The sequence below is a fragment of the Mastomys coucha genome, unplaced genomic scaffold (assembly GCF_008632895.1).
Source record: "Mastomys coucha isolate ucsf_1 unplaced genomic scaffold, UCSF_Mcou_1 pScaffold22, whole genome shotgun sequence".
NCBI classification, from domain to species: Eukaryota; Metazoa; Chordata; class Mammalia; order Rodentia; family Muridae; genus Mastomys; species Mastomys coucha.
The window spans coordinates 195895922-195920773 of record NW_022196905.1 but is presented as its reverse complement, the minus strand read 5'-3'; the positions used below and the strand labels follow the sequence as shown (position 1 = coordinate 195920773).

Below are 24852 nucleotides of genomic sequence, written 5' to 3'. Positions count from 1 at the left end.
TGAATAATTGATCTTTAATGTTTCAGATTTAGAAAGCAATCCTGTTGAAGGAAATGATATCTCTTACAAGGCACACCAAGACAGTTATCACCACAAAAAGAGATTTCATTGGCCCCAGAGGGACAGAAGCCTGGGAATAGGAGGAAAATGAGGAGATAGGAAAAAGGGGAAGGGGAAGGGAACAAGGGAGAAGGGCGGGGATATTTGTCTTGGAGGCTTGCAGGGGACAAAGGGCTGCCTCCAGATAGAGAGGAGAAGGAAATGGCTCATAGCCAAATGGTAGTTTATGAAGGCAAAGAAGGGAAACCACATGCTAGGTTGAGATGGATTATTTTGATTGGACTTGTTTCTTGGGGCAGAGGGAGTAGAGCCTTTGATTGTTAGACTTCAATACTTCAATAGCTGTGGCTTGCTAGTCAGCCTCAGGAGGAGAAAGTGGCCAAATAAAGGAACAGACTTTTACGACTAGCTTTAGGAATGTAATCTAATGGTTTTTAGCAAGGCCTGTCATATCTGAGACTATTAGACCTCCTCCATATATATCATCATAAACACTGTTGAGTCTCTAATTTCTGTTCATATTTATTTCTTCATAAAACTATGAAACTATCTTTGCATCAAGATTGTATAAGAGCCAAATTCTTCTTGAGGAAGCATTGAACTCTATGGGAAGGTAAATGAAAAAAGGATAAATGCATTTAGAAATTATTAGCCCGAATTCATCTTATTGTACAATGAAATATTTAGCAAATATTTCAGGGGCCAAAGCACTGATTTAAGACTGGGACTGGGACTCAGAACTGTAGGAACACATGAAATGTCAAGAGTAAAATATCCTGTATTCACTGGTGTCAATTATATTATAGCAAGCTATCTTTGCAGGGAAATGTGTTTTGTCAGCCAGAATGGGAAAATTACCTGAGAATATGCAACAGCATGAAGTTAGAAGATAATTCATAATGAGTAATATAACAGTTTATAATGATATAGCAAACCATGTCTCCAAGAGAAGCATCGCTTTACAGATCCTGTGGTTACTAAATTTAAGAAAGCATTTAAGCAGAATATTAAAGAAAAAGAAAAGATTGAAACCGAAATTGAGAACAATATAATTCCACTGAAGTCTATATCTTTGCTTGCACTTGGAGCAAAGAGGTAAAGTAACCCATATAGATTAGATAAAAACAATTCCAACTTTTTAGAAATTTATTTGTCAATGCAAATTCTTAGTGGAGGAAATAAGGAGATGAAAACACAAGAAAATAAAGGGATAATATCATTGAAGTTTCAGGTATGGAGGATAGAATACAGTAAGGTTTTTGAAACAATGATAAATGCAAACAATTGCAAAATTCTTCTTCAAAGGTAGATATTAGGGGCTAGAGAGATGGCTCAGTGGTTAAGAGCATAGGCTGAGCTTATAGTTGCCAGGTTAAATTCCCAGAACCCATACAAGTGGCCCACAGCCAACTAAAACTCCTGTTCCAAGGTTTCTGATGCCCTCTCAGAACTTCATAAGGACCTGGCACACATCAAGTGAATGTTTGTTCACAATAAAAATAAAGATATAAAATGATAAAAAGATAAATATTAATCATAAATTCAGACAGTAGCAAAAATTTCCAGCATAACCATTACAAACAAGGCTTATTTAAACTAATTCTGAGAAAGACCCCAAACACCAAGGTACCCACAAGAGAAATATAGAGAAGACATTTATAAAGATCCTATGAGTGGGAGTATTGCTTGACAAAGAAAGCTATGGCTCAGATAGGCAATAAGAAAGTCTAAACAGGCCTACATGGGGTCAAGAAATAGAACTCATTGTTAAATGCCTTTGGACAGATAAAACTGTTGGGACAGCTCATAAAAATAATATGGGGAAATAAGATTTGCAGTAAATATCCTAAAAAATATTGGAAGAACAAACATTTTTAACTAGTTTTGAAATGAGTCATATTGACATTAAATAAAATTTTCTAAGTATGTGAGGAAATATAGTACATTATGATAAAGTGAGGTTATGACCAGAATTCAATTATGAGTTGCTCTTTGGAAATCAAAAAGTGAATCCTATGTTCTTGCCAAAATATTGGAGAAGTCATACAATAATTTTACTCAATCCTGGGCTATCACTGGATAAAAAAATGTATCAATTACAACCAAACCAAAACAACAATAACAAAATCTTTTTCTTTTAGTTACTTTTTTATTAGACATTTTCTTTATTTACATTTCAAATGATATCTCCTTTCCCAGTTTCCCCTCTTAAAAAAATATTCTCTCACCCTTTCCCCTGCTCACCAACTCACCCTCTCCCACTTCCTGGCCCTGACACTCCCCTACACTGTGGCAAAGAACCTTCACAGGACCAAGGACCTCTCCTCCCATTGATGACTGACTTGGCCATCCTCTGCTATACATAGGCTGCTAGAGCCATTAGTCCCACCAAGTACTCTTTGCTTGGTGGTTTAGTCCCTGGGAGCTCTGAAGGTACTAGTTAGTTCATATTGTTGTTCCTCCTAAGGGCCTGCAAACCTTTCAGCTCCTTGGGTCCTTTCTCTAGCTCCTTCATTGGGGACCCTGTGCTCAGTCCAATGGATGGTTGTGAGCCTCTACTTCTGTATTAGTTGGGCACTCTCAAAGCCTCTCAGAAGACAGCTATATCAGGCTCCTGTCAGCCAGCACTTGCTGGCATCCACAATAGTGTCTGAATTTGATGACTGAATATGGGAATGATTCCTAGGCGGAGCAGTCTCTGGATTGTCCTTCCTTCAGTCTCTGCTCCATAGTTTGTCTCTGCAACTCCTTCCCTGGGTATTTTGTTCCCCCTTTTAAGAAGGAACAAAGTATTCACACTTTAGTCTTCCTTCTTCTTGAGTTTCTCAATAACAAAAATCTTAACAAGCAGGCTTGGGGCAATGGTTTAGGAGGTAAAGGGGGTTATCAACCATAAAGTACGTACTTTGATCTCTAGTTGCACAGGGTGAAAGAGAAAATGGAAAACCCACTGTAGTGAGCAGTTCTATGACCTTCACATAACTGTAATGGTATTCAGACAGACACACACACACACACACATACACATTCACAAACAAACACAGATAGACATGCACACATGCATGCACACACCTACACTCTCTCATACATATATGCACAATAAAATAATTTTGAAAAGAAACAACAAACAAAAAATTCTGAACCTGATAAAAATAGTTTATGTGAAAGTATTATGTAATGTACTTTTAAGGGGAATCTACAGATTTATAAAATGTTAATTCCACAAATATTTTACATGGTCATGGTTTTTATAGATATCTTTATATAAGTATGTTATAGAATTCAACCACACTAATCCCCTTCTACTTTTCTCCTACAACTTATGTTGATCCATCTAATTCCTTTGGGTAATTTCTCATATATGTAGTTGTATACATGTGTAAAATGTGGTATTTATAAAAAATAGAGAATCTTCAAATAAACAGATTATATTCATTACTTGTCAGTTTGAATATGATTTATTATCCTTAATATATTAATCTCAATGTATGCCCATTTTCAAGGAAAGGAGATAATTTCAGTTTTTCTTTGTAGGTTAATTAAGCTCCTTACAGATATATTTTTACTGTGCATGTATGGATGGATTTCTCAGGTCATTCTGTAACTTGGTGTTTGTGTATAGTACTTCAGTGAATACTGATTTGTATATGTGTGGCATGTTGACCTGGAATCCTTCCGGTAAATATACAGAACTTGGTGATAAAGTGTCCTAGTTTTATTTTTTGTGCAATTAGCTACTGATTTTTTCAGTACTTGGACTAACTTACATTCCCCACAACTGAATACAAGGAGTCCATTTTCCTCACATCGTCACTAGGATTTTTTTTCTTATGATAATAATTCTAAGTAGAATGAGATAAGATCTTAATGTAGCTTTAATATATATGCATATACACACAAAAGTAATTTTTTCAAATGCTCAGAAGTTATTAACTACCCTAAAATAAAAAGAGTTTGTAAAGATTTTAATCTTTAATAAATATATATAAATATTTAAGAATAAACTTAAAATACATTGCAACCTAAAACAATTATTAGGAGTAACTGAAAAGGGAAAATAACTGAGAAACTATAAATAACAAACTGAATGGGTTGAATGTTTATTTTTTATTGTTTTTATTGTTTATTTGTATCAGTGTATTTGGCTTTATTCAGAAAGTATGCTAAGTAATCCCCTTTCCCGGGGTTTCTCCTCCACACCCCCCCATCCTATCCCCCTATCCCTGATTCTATGCGGGTGATTCCCCACCCACTCCCTACTCCCACCTCACTGCCCTGATATTCCCCTACACTGGGGAATTATTGATCCTTCACTCTCTTCCCATTGATGCCTGACAAGACCATCCTCTGCTACATATGTAGCTGTAGTCCCTCCATGTGTACTCATTGGTTGGTGGTTTAGTCCCTGGAAGCATGGCGGGGTCTGGTTGGTTGATATAGTTGTTCTTCCTATGGGGTTGCAAACCCCTTCAGCTCCTCCAGTCCTCTCTCTAGATCTTCTATTGAAAACCCGGTGCTCAGTCCAGTGGTTGGCTGTGAATGTCTGCATAGGACTTCCATAAGTAGTCCAAGCTTTACAAGTGCAACATTATCTGCAGAAATCAGAGCCACACAGGCTCCTTGATTGTTTGTTCTCTTTGAGACCCTATGAACCCAGATTAGTTTATTTTGTGGCTTTTCTTGTGGTGCCCTTGACCCCTCTGGCTCCTATAATCCTTCCTTTCTTCGGCTATGTATTGCTACCTCTGTTTTCACCCATTTCTGAATGAAGTCTTTCTGATGACAATTGGGCTAAAATTATCCCTAAATCCTATGAGTATAACAGGATAAGCACACGATTCTTCCTTTCCCTTTCCTCACTCCAAAGTCTCCTGAATACCTAACTTGCTCTGCTTCAACGTCATGGGCACTTAACAGTAGTATAAGATAGTTACTCTGGAAACACATGTATAAATATGTATGTATATATTGCCACATATATTTGTAGTCAAATATCAAAATACTTTCAAACTACATACACACCAACAAAGAAAATTAAATAACATAATTTGAATGTAAGTTTTGGTAATCTCCAAAAACATAAACTTGAGCAAGAAAATAAAATTTGTGGATAATTCAGTATAATCCTTTGGTTTATATTTTCATATAAACACCAGGAAAATGATTTCAACTGACATCAAATGCTTCCTTTAAGTATTTAGAGAAGCCATTCTTTAGACTGAAGTAAATAACTATAATTGGTCTGTAATGTTCAATTTTATCATATGATGATGAGTATATTAGTTTTTATTATATATGAATCTTGGTATGTCTAAAATTATTTGATAAAAATATTTTCAAAGAATCAATAGTTTAAAGATCCTATTAACATATGTGTAATTAATATTTTTGTCATGTAGCCTTCAAAGACCTGAACAGTCTAATTACTAGGTGATCTAAAATAATACCACATACTCATCACAGGAAGAAATATTGAAACTAACTTTTGTTTAAAAAAAAAACACTTAACCATTTGTCAGTTCTCTGACAATATAATGACTTCACAATTTTCTTCAAATTCTTGTTATAGATGTATGGATAAAAATGCATGTGAGGAGCTATCAAAATAGAACCTGAGTTTTTCTTTTTACTTTGTATAATATATTTATTCTTTGAGTGTTGACCAAAAATATAAAGTTTAAAGGATCAATACTGATTTTCACCAGTAGCAGAAATTTCTAGTTATCTAACACACATGTCAAAAGATGGATGTCAACTGTTTTCTTGGTAGATAGTTAAGAAGATAAATCCATTTGATATACTGTTATAGGTACATATCTAAACAACTACTCACACACCTAGGAGTTAAACATCAAGCTCACTTGAGAAGTGTTTCATCTTAGGATATAAGCCTTACTTATTGCTCAAGCAATGATTGCAGGAATATACATCATTGACATAGCAGTCTTGGGCTTTGTTTTATAAAAAAAAAAATCATAAGGTGTTTTCATCATGGGACCAAAGCATAGGACAGATGTGTGTTACATACATAGCCCTCTCCCTCAACACACGAATATTGTATAGTAACATACCTTGATCTCAGAAAACATTGTAAAACATATTTTTAAATGCTTTAAAAAAATAGAAAATCTTCTAGAGAAAGAATAACGCTAACATCAGATGAGAATAATATAATCTATTAATGGGGAGACTCAATAGTTGATAAGCTTCCTCCAGCAGAGGGAATCCAAATATTTGGGTTGTACGAACAATGAAAACACTTCATATGGTTGCTAAACAGATATGTACATATATAGGATAATGATTTAGTAATATTTATATATGTCTTCTTAGACACAAAGATATTTATGAATGATTTGAAGCAATCTAGAATCACATTCTTTATTTTGAGTGGATAATCTTAGTTTAGTCAGGTTATATATAAAGCATAATTGGAATAATGTGAATATATTTAAAAGTATGAAGCTGGAAAGATGGTTTGGTGAGTAAAAGCACTTACTACTAACTCTGAAAATCAAAATTTACTCCTAACAAGTCACATGGTAGAAAGAAAAAGAACAACAACCACAAGCTGTTCTCTTGCCTGCCCATGTGTGCTCTGGTGTGAGTGTGTATACACATGTGTGGGCAAATACACACATAGAGGTAATAAAATAAGTAAGCAATCAAATAAATAAATAAAATGTAATGAAATATTACCATTTTAACATATTAATAGGACAAAATTTGTTTACCAAATACAGTCACTAAACAGTTGCAGAGAAAGGAGGGTGAACATTATAAATAAAATACAACAAATTAACTAACTGGAAGCAAAATAATTTATCATGCTTCTGATCAAACTATAGTAGCAAGTTCCACTTTTCTTTATTCCTTTAGAGAATAGCACCATATTTCATCTATAGTAGCTGATAGTATGAAAATTTTAAAATAGCATTTGAATAAAAATAATGACATCCTATATTTAGTAATATAGAAGGAAGAAGAAAGACATTAATGGAAAATACTGAATGAACACTTAATCACTGGGGCCTTTATTAATCTCTACTTATGCTTGGTCATGAATGTCAAAAAGTGAGGGACGTGACATTTACAAAAGAATACATAGGAATGGAAAGGTTTGCTATGCTGTAAGGAGGACATAAAACTGAGCCGTGTTTGCTATGTCTATATGTTTACTATAATTTGCAAATAGTATGCAGAATACTAATAAATTTAGTCAGTACAGTTACATTGGAGCTATAAAGGGTAGGTTAGTGGTGGACTGAAGAATCACTTTGTAAGGAACAGAAATCTCTAGGAATCTGTCAGTCAGAGTTCCTCTATTTTATTCATTTCCTGTGACCTTACTTCATTAAGTTTTTCAACTATTGTTGGGAGAGGCATTTTCTAGAAGCAATCTTTCACTGGAGAAATAAGAAGAAAATGTATTTCCTGGAATTTAGGATTGCACTCCAAATACAGAAGAAATGAAAAGTAGATAGTTTCCAGAGAATATAAATATAATTCAAGAAGTATACAGAAATAAAGCTAATTGTAGTTTTCTTTTTTTTAACTATTCTTTTTTAATTAGATATTTTATTTATTTACATTTCAAATGTTATTCTCTTTTCTAGTTTTCCCTCCGAAAACCCCTCATCCCATCCCAACTTCCCATGCTCATCAACCCACCTACTCCTGCTCCCCTATCCTGGTATTCCCCTACACTGGGGCATTGAGTCTTCTCAGGCCCAAGGGCCTCTCTTCCCACTGATGTCCAACAAGGCCATCCTCTGCTACATATGCAGCTCTAGCCATGGGTCACTCCATGTGTACACTTTGGTTGGTGGTTTAGTCTCTGGGAGCTCTGGAGGTACTTGTTGGTGCATATTGATGTTCCTCTTATGGGGCTGCAAAACCCTTCAGCTTCTTTGGTCTGCTCTATAGCGCCTCCATTGAGGACCTTATGCTTAGTTCAATGGTTGGCTGAGAGCATCCACCTCTGCATTTGTCAGGTACTGGCAGAGCTTCTCAGGAGACAGCTATATCAGGCTTCTGTCAGCAAGCACTTGTTGGCATCCACAATATTGTCTGGGTTTGGTGGCTGTATATGGGATGAATCCCCAGGTGGGGCAGTCTCTGGATGGTCTTTCCTTCAATCTCTGCTCCACACTTTGTCTTTGTATCTCTTCCCATGAGTATTTTGTTCCTCATTCTAAGAAGGACTGAAGTATCCATACTTGGGTCTTCCTTCTTCTTGAGTTTCATTTGTTCTGTGAATTGTATCTTGGGAATTCTGAGCTTCTGGACTAATATCTACTTATCAGAGAGCGCATACCATCTGTGTTATTTTGTGATTGGGTTACCTCACTCAGGATGATATTTTCTAGTTCCATCCATTTGCCTAAGAAATTCATGAACTCATTGTTTTTAATAGCTAAGTAGTATTCCATTGTGTAAATGTACCACATTTTCTGTATCAATTCCTCCTTTAAGGGACACCTCGGTTCTTTCCAGCTTCTGGCTAGTATAAAGAAGGCTGCTATGAACATAGTGGAGCATGTGTCCTTATTACATGTTGGAGCATCTTCTGGGTATACCAGGAGTGGTATAGCTGGGTCCTTTGGTAGTACTACGTCCAGTTTCCGGAGGAACTGCCAAACTGATTTCCAGAGTGGTTGTACTGGCTTGCAATATCATCAGCAGTGGAGGAGAGTTCTTCTTTCTCCAGATCCTTGCCAGCATCTATTGCCACAGGAGTTTTTGATTTTAGCCATTCTGACTGGTGTGAGGTGGAATCTCAGAGTTGTTTTGATTTGCATTTCCCTGATGACTAAGGATATTGAACATTTCTGTAGATGCTTCTCACCCATTCGTATTCCTCAGTTGAAAGCTATTTGTTTAGCTCTGTACTCCATTTTTAATAGCATTATTTGGTTTTCTGGAGTTTAACTTTTTGAGTTCTTTGTATATACTGGATATTATTTAGACAAAGCATATTCACATACAAGAGCTGAGTTAGATCTAGATATCCAGGGAGAGTCTAGAATATGCTAGTCTGAAACAACTGCAATTATTTTAGAGATAGACTCTTGACAGAATCACACTGTGCTTATATAAGAAATCATATTATTTTCTATGTTACATTAATACACATGTTTTTATATGCTGTGTTAAAGATGACTACAAATCTTTATTATGTATTAAAGTTTGAATCACATTATTTTTCAACAATGCTTTTCTTGTATCTACATTGCATTTGAGGGGATCATGAAGATTTTGTTTACTGGTAAGTATTCCATCTATTTGAGGGAAATGCTAACTAGCATGCCCCTTCTGTAGAGATGAATTCATTTCCTTTGTTTCCAAAATCTAAACAACTGACAGAGAAAATATTTCACAGATTATCAATTACTAATTGTCACATATATTTCTTAAGAAATTTCATTATTATGTGAGTTTGAAATGTGTAAATGATTGGAATTTTCTGATAATAGATTTGAAAATGTTAATTTTCAAGTATTTCATATAATATTTTCTTTAAGTATACTTGATATATTGATGCAAATTTCTTCATGCTAAGTTTAAGAATGTAGTACAACTAGGTAATGAAGGAATCATAAAACTTGTTTTAAATGTTGGCTACTTGATAATTTTCCAGCTTCTCAGTAGTTCAATGACTTTTTTTTGCCCTTTTTATATAAGCTAAATTTCTCCATTAATGTTATAGATCAAACAAGAATATAAAACACAATATTTTGTATTAATATCAAATAGTTTGAACAAACTGATCTATAATGATCGGCTTTCTATTCTAGGGTCTTGTTGACAAGTTTCTATGGTTTTCTTAGATTGCAATGTTAAATGAAACTGTACAATAATTTTCATTTTTGTAGGTTATTTTAGTTGTGTGTTGGTTTGATTTTGGTACTGAGGTCTGAGCCTAAGTCTTCAGTGCCAGGGTTAGTACTGACATGAAGCAATATCTAACCAGCTCTCTGTTTTTTCCTTTACTTATTTTTTCATTTTGATAGTGTCTCATTAAATTTCCTAGGCCAGCCTGCAATTCACTCTGTAGTTCATTCAGCATTTGAACCTGTGATCTTCTTGCCTCAGACTCTGAGTAGCTGGGATTAGAGGTCTGTACATCTAGGACCAGTGTCTACTAAACATCTTTATTATTATTTGGGAAAGTGCTTTATTCACTTGAAAAATGAATTTAGTAAATATTGAACATAAATATTGGTATAAATAGACTGTAAACATGCAGAGTAATTAAATATCAAGATATTTACTTATTATACATACTGTGGCTATTAACATGCACTGGAAATAAATAATCTGGTCGAGTTTTAGTTTTAATTAGGAGTTTAATAGTATAGGATTGAATTAGGAATATCCAATCTTATTTTTAATGTTTATTTTTCTTTTAAATTCTCCAATTAGGTAGACATTTCTAGATAGATATCATTATCTACAGTTGATAGTAATTTAGTAATTTCATTAATTTCATTTATTGAAATCTCATTCTATCAAATTAAATTGTAAGTTCTCACTAATATAATTGCAAATTAATCCAGCTTGAAACCTGATGCAGAGTGTATGAGCTTACCATAGTTGTCTCTGCGATGGAGCCAAAGCTGTTTATGAATATGTTGCATGTGACATTAACTGGAGGACCTGGAAAAAAAGAGAAGAATATCAAAAAAGGCTTGTAGATGCTCACTTAAAGTATTTTCAAATAATCCTGTGCTTTTCGTTGAAGTATTCTTTATTTGTTCATAATGTTCAGTGCCAAAGCAGTCACTCTTGAAGTCTGGATGGAAAACCTCAAGGTTGGTTATGTTTCTTGAACAGTGACAATGGCTAGTATGTAAAAATCTATTCTAATGAATATAGAAAATGCATGTGATTGAATGTATTTAAAAGTATTTTCATACCCCACCCAGACCAAATGGAACTAATTCTGGTTAACTTCAGGCTCTGTAAGGCAAGAAGGAAGGGCAAAGTTCAAGTCCATTTCCTTTAATCTGGAATCTGAAGCCGTTTTGTGACTGTCTAATAAGTATAGTCTATGAGCTAATTCAGAGATATTCTACTCTTCTTTTCATGGGGATGTTTTTTTCCTGTCTCTGCATGACTCCTAAAATTTTGTTGACTATTAGAAATATCAAATAACTATGGTGTCATGTAGCTAGACAATGTATGGTGGTACTCCTCCAGCCCCATATACACATTTATCTCCCATCCAAACTTTTCATTTTTATTTATTTTTATTATTATTTATTTTTATTCTTTGTTGATCAGTAAGTTATAGTGATTTCCAGTCACTGCAATCTGTTCTGTGAGCTTTCAGGTCAGAATTGTTGGATAGCAGTTTCCTGAGTTCCTTGAGCCTGTAATTATCTACTTAGTCAAGGAGATTTTATGTTTTGGTAGATATACTCTCTCCCTTAGCTTTCTTTTCTTATTAGCACAGTACACACACTCAGCCAGAACTGGCTCTGTTTCAGTCTCTGTTGGATATGCTCATAACCTCCACTCCTACATAACCTCCACAGTTCTCAGAACACAAGAGAGCTTTTCAACACTCAGATCTGTTTACTATATTGTACAGACTAACTTGAAGTTTGGAACAATAGATGGCAAAATCAGTTTCTGATTGTTTCCAACAAATGTCCAGGAAATTAGGACTGTGCCCAAATGTGCTCTTAGGCAAGTCAATTATCAAGTAACTTTTGTTTTATAGCTTCTAAACAGGCCACACAGGGGCAGTTCTCTCTGGATGCACTGTCTAAAGAGCTCTGGTGTTGTCTTTTCTCTTGGACACTGCTGGAATGATGGTCCATTTCAGGTTTTGTAAAGCTTGACATTAAACAGAATTAAAAAAGCATTTTGATGTTAAAGAAGTCTGTCAGCTTTTCTTCAATACACACCTCCCAGACTGTTACAAGATTGTTGTTTATTTTAGGATTCTGAAAGTTGAGTTTGACAATCCTGCCAGTGTTTTATTGAAAGGGGAGAATCCCCTCTCAACAATTCCTCAACTGCCTTCCAAATGCCTGATTCTTCATTTATCACAATTTCAGAGAATTTATTTTTAAATAGGTCTATTTATTCACTTCATAAATATCTAAGGCCTGCATTCAGCACATGGAAGATTCTCAGAGAAGTAATAATTTACAGGGTTCAAAAGAGTTGGAATCAATTAACTCTTAAGTACTTCTTGTCAGGTATGGGGTATTATTTATTCCAAAATTATCCAGGAATGGGCAGTATTCTACCATTTGTAACTAGGATATCAAGGATATCAAATGCAAGGGAGTCTAGTAGAAGAGTTGCGAGAAGAATTGAGGGACCCACAGGGGATAGAGAATCCACATGAAGACTGACAGAGGACTAACCTGGACCCTTGGAAGCTCCCTGAGACTGAATTACCAACCAAAGATCATATATAGCTAGACTTAGGCACCAACACATATGTAGCATATGTGCAGCTTGGTTTTCATGTAGGTCCCCCCAAAACTGGAGTGGGACTTGTTTCTGAATCTGTTTCATGAATATGGATTTTGTTCTCCTAACAGTGCTGCCTGTCTGGCCTCTGTGGGAGAGGATGCTCCTAGTTTTACAATCAATTGATGTGCCCTGGTAGGTTGGTACCCAGGGGGGACGTCCCCTTGTCTCAGAGGAAAAAAGGAAGATGTGAAGGGGGGCTCATGAAGTGGGGCTTGGAGGAGAGGAGCTGCGATCGGGATCAGGATGTAAAGTGAATAAATAAATAAGTTAATGGATAAAGATCTAGGCATACATTTACGTACCTGTAACCACACCCGTAACTGTGCCTGGTCACTCTAACCTAAACAACAAATGTTAGCTCTGTGAACATTTGTTCACGGAGAAATACTGTGTCTCAAGGCAATAAGCAAGCATCCTCTTCTGCTGTCAATGTTTGGGCACATGTAATGCACAACAGTATACTCGCATGTAAAGCACACCAGCATACTCACATGCATACCACACACACACACACACATATACACACACACACACACACACACACACACACACACACACACACACATGTAATAACACAAGAAAGCGATTCTTTACCTTAAAGTTACCTAAGTAGAATACTTAATAGTGTAGGTGTACATTGATGCTTACCCAGAGATAAGGATTGAATCTCTGTTCATATTCCAAACACAAATGAATTTTTAATATTCTATTGCCTACACAGAGTTAAACTTTCACTTGATGTTGTGTTTACTTTCTACCAATATTATAGCAATTAAATAATCTCCAGGTGTATTATTAGCTTATCTACAAGTTCTGAATGTGGCATTATCTTCTCTAATTGACAAGAGGATTGAATCTAAAGGTTAATGAATGGCATAAGGAAATAAAACTGTACTTACAGGAGAGCAATGTTCAAAGGAAAAGCAACCACATAGGAAGAACAACAATATCAACCAACCAGACCACCCACCCCCCCAGAACTCCCAGGGACTAAACTACCAACCAAAGAGTACACATATAGCAACCCATGGCTGCATATATAGCAGAGGATGACCTTGTTGGGTGTCAATGGGAGGAGAGGTCTTTGATCCTGTGAAGGCTTGATGCCCCAGTGTAGGAGAATGCCAGGGCAGGAAGGTAGGAGTGGGTGGGTGGTGGGCGGGTGAGTATCCTCATAGAAGCAGGTGGGTTCAGATAGCATATTTCTGGAGGGAAAACTAGGAATGAGGACCACATTTGAAATATAAATAAAGAAAATATCCAATAAAGGAAAAGAAAAAAAAAGACTTTTATACATAATATGGAAAACAGACTAAGCTATAAAATACTTATAGTATCAATTATTTTCTTAGAGAACCATTTTCTGATATTGATGATTGTACTACATACCACATAGCTTTCCTCATGTTTGTCATTAATTGACTTCAAGGTCAGAAGTACCTAAATTACCTATGTAAATGTTCAACTTACAGATTTCCTAGTAGCTTCATTTTCCTTGGATTCTGCAAATTCCCAACAGTGCACTGGAAAGTGTTCCCACAGCCTTGTTTTGTGGGATGCTCTTTCTTGATGCCTAGTTCTGTTCTCTAAGGTCATTTCTTCACTTTAATTGTAGATGTCTTTTGTTAGTTTTTTTTAAATGATACATGAGGCTATAAATCTTTTAAGCTTCCTTACATACAGATTCATTTTTTTTTGCATTACTTTCATACTTACTATGCAGTTAGGTTCTCTTACAAAAATTTAGCTAGAAACAATATTTTGCATCTACGTTTTGATGTCATTCCTCCATTTTTCAGCACAGGTATAGAAAATTACAAAATACTGACTTGTGAACATGTCAGCTAGGAATTGTAATAGCATATTTAGACTTCTACATGAATTAAACATATACTTGAATATTTAAATTGCTATAAAATGTTAGAAAGAGAAGATGACATAAATAAGAAATGCTAACTATGTGTGGATAATAAGGTTTTTAAAAAATATTGTATGTGGGATATGGGTGGATAAGGAAAAGATTTAATCTTTATTTTCTGTACAAGAATAAAAACATATGCCCACACAATTAAATACCTTACTTATAAAATCCAAACTGATTAAAATGTTGATTTTTGGAGTCCAGTCCAATTGGCTACATCAATAAAACTCTCCTAAGGCTAAGAAAGCATGCAGATGAGGAGGTAGAAAGATTGCAAGAGCCGGAGGAGTTTGTTTTGAGATTGAATCTCCTAGTAATACCACGAGCTAGACTCATAAAGTCTCATCAACATGATGCCCAAACATGAGCTGGATAGGACACACCAATGAAATCATCAAAGAGGACAGACTTCAGTGCTATGCATTTGTGTAAAGCAGTGAATGGGAAAGGTACTCATACCCAGGGAAGAACACAATGAATGGTTGACCACTGCTAAATGACAATACTAAAAACATGCATACAAGTAATATTAGATGATTTACAGGTTGTTTTTAGAGTATATTTATATTTAAATGTAATAATAATTAGTGAATGAAGAGAACATAAATTTGAAGAAGTACCAGAAGATATATATGGAAGACTTTAAAGGGGAAAGAAAGGGAAAATATTTTAATTACATTTTATTTATTTTATTAGATATTTCAAATGATATCTCCTTTCCAAGTTTCCCCTCCAAAAACAAAAACAAGAAAAGCCCTGTTCCCTTCCACCTCCCCCTGCTCACCAACCCACCCTCTCCTACTTCCTGGCCTTGGCATTCCCCTACACTGGGGCATAGAACATTCACAGGACCAAGGACCTCTCCTCCCATTGATGACCGACTAGGCCATCCTCTGCTATACATATGCTGCTGGAGCCATTAATCCCATCATGTGTACTCTTCAGTTGGTGGCTTAGTCCCTGGGAGGTGTGAGGGTACTAGTTAGTTCATATTGTTGTTCTTCCTAAGGGCCTGCAAACTCTTCAGCTCCTTGGGTCCTTTTCCTAGCTCCTTCATTGGGGACCCCGTGCTCAGTCCAATGGATGGCTGTGAGCCTCTACTTCTGTATTAGTCGGGTACTGTCAGAACCTCTCAGGAGAAAGCTATATGAGGCTCCTGTCAGCCAGCATTTGCTGGAATCCACAATAATCTCTGGGTTTGGTGTTTGAATTTGGGAATGATTCCTAGATGGAGCAGTCTCTGCATTGTCCTTCAGTCTCTGCTCCATAGTTTGTCTCCGTAACTCCTTCCATGGGTATTTTGTTTTTCCTTCTAAGAAGGATCAAAGTATCCACACTTTGTCCTTCCTTCTTGAATTTCTTGTGGCTTGTGGATTGTATCTTGGATATTCTGAGTTTCTGGGCTAATATCCACTTAACAATGAGTGCATACCATGTGTGTTCTTTTGTAATTGGGTTATTTCACTCAGGATGATATTCTCCAGATCCATCCATTACCTTAAGAATTTCATAAATTCCTTGTCTTTAATTAGTGTGTAGTAGTACTCCATTGTGTAAGTGTACCACATTTTCTGTATCTACTCCTCTATTGAAGGACATCTGGGTTGTTTTCAGCTTCTGGCTATTATAAATAAGGCTTCTATGAACACAGTGGAACATGTGTCCTTATTACATGTTGGAGCATCTTCTGAGTGTATGCCCAGGAGTAGTATAGCTTGTAATCCCACAAGCAATGAAGGGGTGTTGCCTCTTTCTCCACAACTACTCCAGTATCTGCTGTCAACTGAGTTTTTGATCTTAGCCTTCTGACTGGTGTGAGGTGGAATCTCACCTAATTAATTACATTTTAATATAAAAATAAAATTAAAAATAGAAAAATCAAATGAACGAAAACTATCTTATTTAGGTAACTTGTAAATGAATGCCCTAAGATTTAGGTGGTAAGCAAAATTAGAATTTGTTCCACCATTTCTTTCCATTTTATGAAAAGGTAAGTGTGAAGCCACATTTAAGTGTTAGAGATACAGTGTTTTGTTGTTTGTTTGTTTGTTTGTTTGTTTGTTTTTACCCATTCAGTCCATGTAAGTCTAAAGTAGCAGATTCTGAAAATACACCCAGGGTGAAACACTTCACACTCTTACACTATTAGCTCATGGTTTTATTTAAAAGTCAACCACTACTCTTTTCTTTTGTTTTATTATAACTATACAAGTTTCAAGAGTCATTCTTTACTTTCAGATTAATTACGTTAGACTTTTTCAGTTTTCCTTAGGAAAGGAAAACCATAAATTCACTAGTATTGTTTTAGTTCTCTTTCAAATAAAATGCAGGTGGAGATACATGCACGTTGGGGAAGGTTGCCCAGGAAGCTGTAACAGGACTAACATACTCATTCATTTGTTACAATTGAGAGAAATAAAATAGAGATGACTTTCCTGCTTTGAATTTATCAAAAAGAGTCTTTGTTGTTTTAAGACTTTGATTTCCACTATGCATTTGGTAAAAGCTGAAGTATTCTCTAATTATTTCCCTTTTAAATTAATTAATTAATTATTTTGTTTATTTATTACACAAATGTTTCTCCATCCCAATCAATTTTCAAAGAGTTCTTTCCCATCCCTTTTCCCCTTTGCGTCTGAGAGGGTGCCCCCTTAGAATTATTCCACCCTAGGGCATCAAGCCTTTACAGGATGAGGTGTATACTTTCCACTGAGGTCAGTCAGGCCAGTCTTCTTCTATGGAAAGTCCAGGGCCCTCAGATCAGGCCCTGCATGCTCTCTTGGTTGGTGGCTCAGTCTATGGGAGCTCCCAGAGATCCAGTTTAGTTGATACTATTGGTCTTCCCATTGGGTTGCCATTTACTTCAGTTCCTTCAATCCTTCTTCTTCCTCTTCCATAGCATCCCCCCAATTATTTGTAACACCATCTTTTAAATATGATTTAAGTCAACAAAATTATGAATAGTAACAGAGAAAATAATTTAGTAATATCTTCTCTAATGAATTTTCTTGAGAATAAATGCTTCAGGGCTTAGATTCATTCCACTAAGGTTCAAAAAGGGCTTCATTAAATACAATATTAGGAAGTGAAACCACATGTATTTTTTTTCATAAGATATGGGATATGGTAATTCCATCCCATGTTGAACAGAGGTTTGAATATAAGCAAAAAAGAATTTCACACGGATACAAACATGTTTCCACAGAAGAACAAGTATAAAAGGAAATGTAGCCAGCTATAGCTCTACAAATGACATCCCCTGCCACTGACTATGTCTCCAACAGGAGGCAAATAGCTCTTTGTAGAAGTAAACAATTTATCTAGTTTTAATTTTTAAATTTAACCCTGGAGGACACTCTCTCAGAGAAGAAATAGGATGAGGAACTGTGAGAGGGGGCAGTGCCTAGATGTAAATAAATGAAATAATTTTAAAAAATTTAATATAAAAATAACTCCCAGTGGTTTGTTGCAGATCTAACGTATATACTCTGGTAGGTCAGATCTCTCTCTCTCTCTCAGTACTATTTGATGTTCAGTTGAATCCTTAACTGGTTTATGCAATCTTCCCACAGAAGAAAGAACATCAAGCCCTAACTGCATTTTTCAAAAGTACAGCACATATTCATTCAAAAGGCATGTTCGTATGTAAATAAGATTGATCTATATGACATTTTGAAGTATTAAAATAAACATCAATTTGGTTATAAAGGTCAATGTGTTAGATCATGGAGTCTCACATGATATCAAAGTGTTTGCACTTCATGATCATTTTGGGGCCTTTACAGATTCTTGATATTGTAAGTGCAAGTATGTCCTGATTAAGTTTTGTCATCTTGACACAAGCTAGAGGTATCTTGGAAGAGGAAACATCAATTGTGGAATTGCATCCATCAGACCTGCTATGGTAAGCCTATGCGACAACTTCTTGAACAATGACTGACATGGAGGATCAGTTGTAGATGATACCACCTCTGGGTGGCTGCCCTGTGTTATATAAAAACACAACCTGGGCAAGCCAGGAAGCATCATTCCTGCATAGTTTCTGCTCCTGTTCCTGTATCCATGTTTCTACCTTGGCTTCACTTTACTTTGGAGAGTGGCCTGTACACCAATGAGTTCTTTCCTTCCCAATTTGTTTTAGTTCTTGGTGTTTTATTTCAGCAACCATCAATAACTAGTACAAGGAGGTATCCTTTGTTGAAAAATCCCTAATTTTACTGATGGATAAAAGTTTTGGAGGATTGGATGTAGGAGTTTTTTTCAATAATGTGAATGTAATACAAAATGGATCTGACTATGGACAGTGAGCATGGAGACAGATTCAAAGAATAAGATGCATACGGAACCATCATGTTTTAAAGAAACTGTTCTACCCAGAAGGCTGGTCCAGGTCAGATAAGCCAGCAATTTTGGAGCATCCATTTTATCTTAAGCATTGCTATATGTATTGAAAACTTTTATGGAGTATGAAGCACTGAGGAGATTGTAAATCTACTTGCTATCACAGACAGCACCTGCTTAGCAGTCCTTGGCCAATCTGTTACTCTCCGTGCCAATGCAAAAGCTGTTATATCTATCCAATACACCCTATGTTTAGCAACAGAGCAAATAACTGCTACAGCATCCATATGGCAAACTGTGCTTCTAAATTGTTCATTACAGTCGACATCCTTGGCCTGAAAAGCAAATGACAGTAGTTGCAGATGTTTTCAGCGGCAATTTTTCTTTTAAATGTCCTTTAAAGACATAGAACATGGCTTTTAAGTTTAGAGATGAAATGAAGGCAGAATATCAAAGTGCAGTGCAGAGACTCAGTGATGATGTTATTTTTAATCACACTGGAGAAAGTGTTCATTAGGCCAATGTAGAATAAACAATTAAACAACTCAAATATTCATAAGAATGAGTCTAAGAAATTTTTAACAGACTTATGTACCAAAGCTTTTCCCTTCTTAAAGACAAAGTATAATTGAAGATTAAAAAATGTTCAACCTAGAGATTTGTTTTTATTTCAGTTAAAAGCACATATATGTAACTTGGTGTTGTATGTCTTACTATTTAATGAGCAAAATTTTCTTAATGACTATACATAAAGATTTATAATTTCTGATTTATGAAATAAAAGTAGAGTCCCATTTATCTACTGCTTCACAGGAATGCAGTTCTAAATTTCCCAAGTAGGCATTCTAAGACAGGTAGGCCTCTCTGCCAAGGACACCTGAGGGTTTTGAGAAAGCACTGCAGGAAAGATAGAGTTTCTGTAAAAAAAACATCTGCAAGACACTGCATGTTAGATAGAGATGAAGTAAAGACTGTGTTATCGTAATGGAAAAAGTAGTGAAGCACATAAGACCTGGAAAAGGATTGGGGGTATGTCATCATGCATCCCTAGCATGTAGAGATTGAATTTGGATGTGTTTTTTCTCAGGATGATAAAAGTAAGCAGGATTTCAGAGTGCAACCAAAGCAGGGGAAGAAAGGAAAGGCTGTGGCACCAAAAATTACATTACGTTTTATCAAATAAATAATTATAGGGAGGGTAATGAGAGTCACGTTTCTGCTGTCAGATGAGACGCTAGTAGTGTTAATTGATTTACAATATGTGAAAAAAGGTGGTAATAAATAGAAATATTGGAAGGTTACTGAATAGAAATCTCAAGGGTACTGTGGAAAGAAATAATGTTATTTCTATCTTTTAAACAACTGAACTTTAGAGCCAGAGTGATAGAACAATAAATATAAAATAAATATTGCTGAGTAGTTGAGATTTCATCTTTAAATGTCATGAGAGGCCAACAGAAAGAATCAAGATTAGTAACAGTGAGAAGTAAGTTTCAAGAGTGGCTGCTGTAATATTTCATTAAAGACAGTGTTCTTATAGTGATTAAACTCTTATTTGTAATTCAGTTATCCTATGAAATTGCTTTGAGCTTCAGATGATCCATTTTTTTTACTTCAATACAAAAGACTTGAAAACAGTTTTCATTCTGTCTAGAGAAGATGATATTGCCAAACAAAAATGAGAATTAATTAATGTACCAAAAAAATGGAAGGAAGTTCATAATTAGTTTAATGGCATAAAAAGTTAAAGGCTGCTAAAGATGGTTGACAGATGACATAAAGCAACATGTTATGTGAATGCAAGTGGAAATGGGGAGTAAAAGGACGTACAGAAATTTTGTTCTTTCTCATTTCCTGTGAAAGAAGCATGGCTTGTTGACTTAAGGGAACTTTTGACATTGGTTCCTCAAAACTAATGTCTTCTTCCTGGTGTTGACAAGCCTGGTGTATTCAAAACCTTCATTTTCACTGCGGAAGAGTACAGAAATGATGTCAGTAAAAGAAGGAGGATTTATTTGGCTCACAGATTTTAAGGATACAGTTTATCAGTACAAGGAAGGCATTTTGGCTGGGACCACCTTGGTCCAGGTGGCAGAAACTTAAAAGTATTGCTTCCTCACAAGTCTACAAACAGAGAGCTGAGGCCAAGCTTATTCAATATAAGCCACCCTTCCTCTAGCTAGATATTATAATCTGAAAGTTATCTCCCATCCAACCATCTGAAAATCTTGTGCTCAAATGCCAGTGACTACAGGGAACACTTCATATCCAAAAAATACTTGACAAATTTTAACTCTTAGCAATCAAAGATCCAATGTGGAAAGCCTTTCCTTCTCAATTGTCTTTTAAAGAGACAAAATAGAAAACAAGAAACATATCCCCAAAATAAGCAAATAAGCTCCCCACAAACCAAAACCACAAAACTAATGAAAGAGAAAGAAAAAGAAAGACAAAAGGCAGCTGCATCATGTTCATGCAAACCAACTCAATTGTTCTAACCTTAATTGCATTTTACTTCATATAAAGTACTTTTGTGGATGGATACAAAAGCAATATTAATAAACACAATTTTTTCCTGTGTGATTTTAAAATTTTGGAATGGAATTTTTAAGGCATTGAAACTATTCTGTATGATGTAGTCACAGTACAAATATAACATACTGTTGTGTGTCTTATAGCCTATGAAAATTGTTCAACAGTAAGGAACAGCTCTAAGACAAAGTAAGGGCTCTAGGTCATCAACTATGATAAATTAACTGCATTAATAGAAGAGACCAATAATGGACAAACAGGATGTAATTATATGTTTCTTATAGTCTATATTTTCTAATTCATAAGCTGTTCTAACAAGTGCCTATTAATTTTACCCCAAAGTTTTCAGACAAATTGGAGCTAAATAACCTTGTCCATTTAACTCTCCTCTTGAAACTTAAAGAAAAAAGAATTTATTTTACTTGTTGCCCCTGGTATATAGAGTCATAGAAAATAAAACGTAAACTTCAGTTTCATGTAGTGCCCACTCTTGATCCCAGCATTTAGGGGGCTGAGGCAAGTGGATTACCTGGAGTTTGAGACTAGTCTGAGCTATGTAGTATCGGTCAGTTCTTTCCCAACTGCATAGTAAGAGACTCCTTATTAGAAACCTAAGCATTAGTTAAAATATATATATATATGTGTGTATGTTGGAAACTTACCATTAGTTAAAATATACATATATATGTATATATGTATGTATATACATATATAGCATATTTATACATACACATATATATGTGTATATGCAAGTACATATGTATCATATGTATATATATACACACATATATTTACTTACACATATGTGTATATATATGTATACACATGTATAAATACATATATTTCAACTATATTTATATCAAAAATGAGAAAGCAAGAAAAGTAACTATAAACTAATTATTAATTATTTTTATAATTTAGCTTAGTTTAATCAATAAGATGCAGCACATATTTAATTTAAAAAAAAAGTTTGGAATTTGAAATACCTTGATGAACCTCAAAAAGTAAAATCTCTCTCCTCTTTGATGAAACTAGGAAAAGCAAATCTCATCTTCAACGAGTTAATAAATAAACAAATAAATTAGTAAACTCTGTTACTGGCTTGATTACTGACTAGTGCTATTGGAATGCATCTTACTTACAAAAGAATCTACCATTTATGCTCTTCAAATAAGTGAAAGTTATCACATTTTTAAATGATTTGATACTTCTTTTATAAATCCCTGAAATAATAAATCAGAACTAAAATGCCTAAAGGCCTGGCAAAGGCAGCAAAGAGACTATTATATAGTTAATAATTCATCTGCATTTTTATTAAAATATCTCTTTGGGCTGTTTACATGTTTTCAAAGGATACACAGACATCTAAAAATAGAATAGATTTTTTTTCTGCAATTTTCAGTGAAAATAACAATCCTTCTGAAATGCAGAATATGGAGTCACTAATTACTGTGTGGATTTCTTCTGCCTTGCCGCCATAACTGTGTTTTTTTCACTGAATTCAACATCAGTTCTCAGTGATGCAACATGGATTTTAATAGTCAGAATTTCTTATTTTCATTTTTATATATCTCCGTAAACCATATTATATTCTCACAGCTACATATCCACATTTCCCTCCACTAAGTTAAAAAAATTTATAGTTGAAAGGTTAAAAACAAATCAGGAGATACATCTATTTTTAAAGGGGCCCCTTCTCTGAGAAGGGAGAGATTTGTAAGGGTGGACCTGGGAAGAGGATGCGTGCTATTGGGATGCAAAATGAATAAGTAAAGAAATAAATTTAAAAATATGGAACATATTTTAGGATGAAGCAATCCACTTGGTAAATTCACACTCAGAAATTCACAATAAAATTTATTCCCATCTCTGTCTCTTGTTGCACATTATTGTCTTAAACTTGTTATTAACTTTGTTTTTAATCTGATAATATTAATGTTTTTTGACATTTAAATTTAATAATTTTTTGCATGTGAATGAGAATTTGCCTGAACCTGTGTCTGGGAACCACATGAATGTGGTGTTGTCAGAGAAAAGAAACCATTGGTTCCTCTGTCATTGGAGAAATAGACAGCTGTGATTTGCTATGGAGGTGCTGATAAGTGAACCCAGGGCCTCTGGAAGAGCAGCCGGTGCTTTTCACCGCTGAAACATCTACCGAGTCATTACTTTTTTTTGTTCTCCCCGAATTAAAGTAGATTAAAGTCCATATTATTAAAATGTTTTCCTTTCTATGTAAATAATATTCAAAATAGTATTAATTGGAGCATTCAGGCAGCTTTCTAAGCTTCATTTTACAGTATAGTTATAGATAGATCATTTATTTAAATTTATTACTTATCACCACATAAAATAGAAAAAGCAATGCTTTTAAATTAATCATTACTTTCTTTTCAAGAAATTCATGGAAAATATTTGGTAACTAGAATAATATTTTAGAGTTTTTTTAATCATTTTAAAATATCCAGTTCTGGGTGGTGGTGGCGCATGCCTTTAATCCCAGCACTTGGGAGGCAGAAGCAGGTGGATTTCTGAGTTCGAAGCCAGCCTGATCTACAGAGTGAGTTCCAGGATAGCAAGGGCTATACAGAGAGGCCCTGCCTTGAAAAAACAAATATATATATTTGTTTATATATATATATATACATATATATGACAAAAATGTATATATATGTATATATATATCTCCAGTTCCCTTTTTTTAATCTTTTATTAACTTTTACTGCATTATGAGGAGAAAGGTTACATGATTTCAATTTGTCTGAATTTGTTAACATTTAAAAACACATTTTAAGTAAATAGAATTAAGTCACATTCTTGTTTCCCTTTTGTACCCCAACTCCTCCCAGAGACCCCCTCTTCAAAACCTACAATATCTTTTTTTGTCATATTCCTTAAAATTTATAAAATATTATAACAATAAAAATGAGTATTATAAAAGTTGTTTGATATAAAACAATCAATTTAACAGTCTTATGTAGATGCTTGTCTACAGCAATACTGAAAATATATACTTTTTTCTCAGTATAAATTTTAAATAACTCCAAACATATTAACTGTATATTTCAAAATAATACATCACTACTAGTATTTCTTAAATGAACATAAATATATAAAGTCTTTTTGTTTATTTTGTTTAGTCTATTGTTTGTTTTGTATTTAGCAGAGTTTAAATTCTTGGCTCTTACTGTGGTACAAGCCCAAAATAAGAACAATTTTTAGACATTGGATTTCATTGTAATAATGCTGTACTTCAATGACCTTCAAATCACTGAAGGATTTTACCTCCATCATAGCTAAGATGAGAGTAGACAGTTCTGCTGTGCCAACGAATGAATTGTAGGTCAAAACTATTTGACTTGAGTGAGTGACTTTATTCTCAGGCCACAGAGAACAGGTTACATTCATTTAAGAAATGGTGTATATATTAAGATAGTCTATCCATAAAGTCAGTCACCAACTGTTTCAATGAACAATGGTTCTGCTTGGAGGGTGGCACAGAC

At 34.9% G+C, this 24852-nt stretch overlaps 1 protein-coding gene across 2 annotated transcripts in view; it reads right to left on the bottom strand.

Annotated features, from left to right (window-relative positions):
- Positions 1-24852, bottom strand: part of Glra3 (glycine receptor alpha 3) — a 150086-nt gene that overhangs the window by 85949 nt on the left and 39285 nt on the right. For both annotated transcript variants that reach the window (XM_031339840.1, XM_031339841.1), the window contains exon 3: positions 10652-10719. In XM_031339840.1, the coding sequence (XP_031195700.1) occupies positions 10652-10719 (68 nt within the window). The remainder of the gene's footprint in view (positions 1-10651; positions 10720-24852) is intronic.